Raw genomic sequence first — 6,000 nt, forward strand, 5'->3', positions numbered from 1 at the left:
TAAGTTTTTATGCATATAATGAATACTAATCTCATAGGGATACAAAAGTTAAATTAGATTAATCAAAGTAGGATGAGATTATATACATCATTTTGAAGAAATCACGACCCCAGATGCGTGCTTTTTAAATCTAGACTTCTTGTTCTCTAATCCATATTCCAAGGTCTTTTTTCTTGTAGGCTTTCATTTCTACTAGCACCATAAAATCAGGAAGTGGAAGTTAGACAATAAATAGTGTTAAGTATTAAACAAGAACATAGCACATCCCACAATGGACAGAACAAAGTCAATAGAAAAATGTAGTCTGCTGCAATTGCAAATCGAGAAAGGGACTAAGGTGACACTGAACTGAAGAGAGAGGCAAGGGACAATACTTCAAGATTTGTAGAAGCCAAGTATTCAGAGGTTCAGGGACTAAGGAGGAAGAGCTGTAGTATATGTCCCTTCAACCACTATTTGAATAGAAAACAAAATATTCTTTTCACATTAGAAATGGAGTAGGGCCGGCTAGGTGGCGCAGTGGATAAAGCACCAGCTCTGGAGTTAGGAGTACCTGAGTTCAAATCTGGTATCAGACACTTAATAATTACCTAGCTGTGTGGCCTTGGGCAAGCCACTTAACCCTGTTTGCCTTACCAAAAAAAAAGAAATGGAGTAAAATATGACTTTTGGGAGAGAAATAAAAGTTGCTGTTTCAAGGAAGGCACTTGGAAGAGACCAAAGAATGGTGTCTGATTCTCCACCTTCCATCCATGCCTTATGAGAGGAGAGTTCACACTTGAAGATCCCTCATTACTATGGCTTTGCTGATTTGCTTTTTTGGTCATGAGAAGGATAAGGGAAAGATTTATAATTTGTTATGAAACCATAATACCGAGTATCAGACAGTCAACCAAAATTATCAAATTGTCTCATTTATGTTCTTTGAGAGATTAGGAATTATCTCATTATACAATATCTAAATTGTGTATTGAGATGTCAGCTTTTACAGACATATCCCATACCATGTTTTCCCAACCAAAGTAAATTCCCAATAGCATCATTAAGACATAATAATTCTTAAAGGCAACAGGGATTAATAAATAGTGAGTCTACTTTAAATTCATAAAGATCCATATTCAAGTCCTTCTTTTGCCATATACTAGATCTCTGATCATGGGCAAATCACTTTAATATCTCAGTGATTTAAGTAACCCTCTAAGACTATAAATAATAGCTAAAATTTCAGTTCTATATTGATAGAGGAAGTTTACACACTGAATTCCAAGCACAGATGAACTTCCATGTTTGGACCAAAAACAGAAGCAGAAACTCATGCCCAACTATAATAGTCAAAATTTGTTATAATTACATTTAGCTAGTCATCTACAGATAACTTTAAAACATTGTTCCTCTATAACTGTCTGCTCCATGTAAATTTGTTTTACATAAGACTGTGCTTGGATAGAACCAATGAATGAGTATAAAAATGTGTCTGATTTTTATTTTCTTGATTATTCTATTTTATAATGGAATACAAGTTAGAATTTTGGTCGAGTTGGCTCTTAAGGGCACCAGTTGTCTCAATTTCATATCTATATCCCCAGTACCTACCACAGCATCTGACACTTAGAGGGCACCTAATAAATATTGTAAGAATAATTCAGATCATGAGGTTTAGGGTGGGAAGGAACATTAAAGATCATCTAGTCCAGGGGTGGCTAGGTGGCTAGGTGGCATAGTGGATAAAGCACCGGCCCTGGAGTCAGGAGTACCCAGGTTCAAATCGTCTAGTCCAACCCTTTCATTTTATAAATGGAGAAATGAAGGTCCAAAGAACTGAAGTGAGTCGTCCCTAGACTGCAGTAGGGGTCACAAATTCAATCATCTTTCAGAAATAAATAGACTGGGGCAGCTAGGTGGTGTAGTGGATAAAGCACAGGCCCTGGAGTCAGGCCTGGGGTCAAATCCCGTCTCAGACACTTAATAATTACCTAGCTGTGTGGCCTTGGGCAAACCACTTAACCCCATTTGCCTTGGAAAGAAAGACAGACAGAAAGAAAGAAAGAAAGAAAGAAAGAAAGAAAGAAAGAAAGAAAGAAAGAAAGAAAGAAAGAAAGAAAGAAAGAAAGAAAGAAAGAAAGAAAGAAAGAAAGAAAGAAAGAAAGAAAGAAAGAAAGAAAGAAAGAAATAGGCTAAGCATTGTTTTAGGCAACTAGGTGGAGCAAGGTGCAAGGAGGCTTGGTGTTAGGAAAGTCTGAGTTCAAATTGAATCCCAGGCACTTACTTGTAAGACTTTAGTCAAATTGTTTAAACACTATCTGACTTAGTTTTCCCAACTGTAAAATGGGAGTAATAATAGCACTTCTCTTCCAGGTTTGTTGTAATGATTAAATGAAATATTCATAAAGGAACCGGCACACAGTATTATTTAATAAATGATCATTTCCTTCCTTTCTTAACTCGAAAATTGTTCTTAAAAAGTCTTCTAGAGAATCTATTCAGAACCCTATAACAAAGGGCGCTGTCATATAAGATAAGACATTGTGGCTAAAGCATTATTGCTTCAAAGAATATATGCCTCAGGTTGATGGAATTAAGTCCAGAGCAAAAGTTAACCATCCATACTTCCAACACTTTGCTTTTTCTGTTCTTCAAGGAGTCTTCAACAGTGTAAGATGGCAGTCAAAAAAGTAAATGTGATCTTAAGTCTCATTAAGTAAGAGAGATATAGCTTAAAGGAATAAGAAGGTAGTTGTCCTCATTCTACCCTGGTCAGACCACATCTGGTCATTTGTGACAGCCAGTTTAGGAAGGAAAATCATAATAGAGAAGCATCCAGAAAAAGGCAATGAAAATGATGAAGAAACTCAAGACTGTGTATATGAGAATCATTTAAAGGATTAGGGACTATTTTTGTTTTAGAAAAGACTCAGGATAGAAGATATCTATCTCCAAATTGGGTCTCCTATAAAAATGAATTAGACTTGTTCCCTTTTAATCTGAAGAGTAAAATTGTTTGTAATGAGTGGAAGCTGGGGTGGCTAGGTGGCATAATGGATAAAGTATCGGCCTTGGAGTCAGGAGTACCTGGGTTCAAATCTGGTCTCAGACACTTAATAGTTACCTAGCTGTGTGGCCTTGGGCAAGTCACTTAACCCCATTTGCCTTGCAAAAAAAAAAAAGAAGTTCTACCTTGTTGGGCAAAATCACTTAACAAAGTAATTAATGAGTGGAAGCTACAGAGAGGCAAATTTAAGTTTTATGCAAGGAAAAATACTTAACACTTAGAGTTACCCAAAAGTGGAAGGGGTAAAACCCAGAGGGTTTCTCTCTTTATGGAAGAAAACAATTAAACAACCACAATTATGTGCTAATCATGTTACATATATTATCTCATATGATTATCATAGCAACCCTGTAAGATAGAAGCTATAACCATTTTTTTTACAGTTGAGGAAACTTAGACAAATAGAAATTTTAGTGACTTGTACAAGGTCACACAACTATTATGTCTGAGGTCAAATTTGAACTCAGGCCTAGTGCTCTATCCACTTTACCACCTATGGAGACCTTTAAGTAAAACTGGAAGATCAGTTTGAGGTGTTATTTAATGTAGATTCTTTTAGGGTTCCTTTTAGCTCTGAAAGTCTGTGATTTCTAGCAAGTGTCAGTGTGTAACCCCATGAGAAATAGTGAGGGGATAAACATGTCATCCTCTGAATGGTTGATAGATGGATGAGCATTTTTAAAGCAATTTACTAAGTACCAAGCCTTGTGCTAAACTATAGGAAGAAGAATGCAAACACAAAATGAGTCTTCCCTTTAAAAACTTACCTTCTAAAAGGAGAGACAAAACAAATTGGGAAATCGTGGGGGATATTTTGGTCATATGTGAGTTTCTATCTATTGCACAATAGCATGAAGGAGAAAAATGGGTTTGAAGTTATTGCTTATTACTATTGCTGCTGCTGCTGCTGCTGCTACTCCCACTACTATTACCACCACCACTACTTACTACTACTACTACTACTACTACTACTACTACTACTACTACTACCACCACTACCACTACTACTGCTACGACTACTATTACTGCCACCACTACTACTGCTACTGCTACTGCTACACTCCCATTCCTACTACCACTATTACTACTACTACTGCTTCCAGTACTACTACTATCATTGACTACTTCTATCACTACCACTGCCACTATTATTATTATTATTATTATTACTACTACTACCACCATTATCACTACCATTACCACTACTATTGCCACTATTATTACTGCTACTACTCTTACTACTACTACTACTACTACTACTACCTCTACCACTACCACTATTACTACAAGTAACTATTCCTTTTTTTTTTTTTACTTTAGGTACACCTTTGGTTCTGCACTCTTTGTTGGTTGGGTTGCTGGAGGCCTTGCAGTGATTGGAGGCATTATGATGTGCATTGCTTGCCGTGGACTAGCCCCAGAGGAAACTCAGTAAGTCTTGATATGACACATGTATTTGACTATCATAATATTTAAAGGGATCTAATCTATTTTCCATAATTTGTAGCTAGAATTAGTTTGGAATTAATAGAGGAAAGTGCTTTGTAAATAACAAACCACTGGAAAAGTATGATCTGCCATTATTCTCAGCATTATCATTATTACTTCTCTACTTAAAGCCTCATTGAATTCCTCAAAGTTATGCTCATGTAATACAACCTAAGACAAATCTATAAGGTCACGAAAACATTGATTTAGAGCCAGAAGGGACTTAAAATTTTTCTTCTTTTTTTAGATGAAGGAACTGATGTCAAGAAGAATTGTCAAATAATTTACCTAAGGTCACCTGGGTAGTAAATGATAGAATAAGGTTTAAAACTTAGATCCTCTGATTCAAAATCCCACACTTTCCACAGCTGCTCTTCTGCCTTTATGGCATCATAAAGGACCCAATAATGGATCATGTGTCTGCAATGCAAAGATCAAACCAGCTAAATTCAGAAAGGTTTATTACCAGATAATTGGCTATCAGCTGATGGAATTTTTGTTTGTTTGTTTTGCTTTTGCTATAGCAATTCATGAAACAACCTCCTAAAGTAGGGGGAAGTGTCATATTAGTTTAGTTGATTGAATATCAATGGAATCATAAGTTTTTTAAGACTTTGAATAAACATCATTCAAGTAAAAGTTGTCAAAGAATGATATAGCATTTCCTTTCTTGGTATATTTAAAAATGGAAAATGTTGATTAATCTTGTTTTGGAGGAAGTACTCCTGTATGAAAGTAGGGACTGGACTAGATTTAATCAACACAAGCATTTATTAATGTCTATCATGTGCATGGGTAAAGTGAATTAGAAAAATCATACAGTTAAATAAACAGCAAAGCTGGGTCCATCCTCTGAATCCCAGTGCAATATTCTCTCCACTGCACCAAGCTGACATGTTATTTTCTTTTTTTTTCTTTCAGTTACAAGGCTGTGTCCTATAATGCCTCAGGTCACAATGTTGCCTACAGGACAGGAGGCTACAAAACTAACACTGTCTATGAATCTAAAATGAAATCCAAAAATGAGGATGAGGCACAGTCACATCCATCCAAATATGACTATGTCTAAAGATGCATTATATGGTGTATGAAAGAAGAAAATCACATTGCATGGATACCAAGGAAATTATACACTAGCTTCTTTATTTCTTTTGGCTGAATTTATTTGGTTGGATATTTGGAAGCCATTAATTTCATCTATCAGATGTCATGCAATATAGTTTAGGATAATACATTACATGTTTCTCTATTTACAATTCTATTACAGTGCATTTTGCATAAAAGTTATTAGGACCATTGGAGATAGTTATAATTTTTACATTCTCTATTTCTTTTTTAATAGTTATTTTCCTATTATTTAGTTAGAGGATGAGATTCAGATCTTTTCTGAAATCTTTGGTATATTAGCATGCTTCCTCCACTAAGCCAATAGAAAATACCCCACTTCTAACCAAAAGGAATAA

General features: G+C 35.6%; 1 protein-coding gene across 1 annotated transcript in view; it reads left to right on the forward strand.

Annotated features, from left to right (window-relative positions):
• Nucleotides 1–5,661, forward strand: part of CLDN18 (claudin 18) — a 30,221-nt gene extending 24,560 nt beyond the window's left edge. The window contains exons 4-5 of the mRNA XM_074234399.1: nt 4,370–4,480; nt 5,459–5,661. Coding sequence (XP_074090500.1) covers nt 4,370–4,480; nt 5,459–5,606 — 259 coding nt within the window. The 3' untranslated portion in view covers nt 5,607–5,661. The remainder of the gene's footprint in view (nt 1–4,369; nt 4,481–5,458) is intronic.
• The last annotated feature ends 339 nt before the right edge of the window (nt 5,662–6,000 follow it).

The sequence above is a fragment of the Macrotis lagotis genome, chromosome 1, assembly GCF_037893015.1.
Source record: "Macrotis lagotis isolate mMagLag1 chromosome 1, bilby.v1.9.chrom.fasta, whole genome shotgun sequence".
NCBI lineage: Eukaryota > Metazoa > Chordata > Mammalia > Peramelemorphia > Peramelidae > Macrotis > Macrotis lagotis.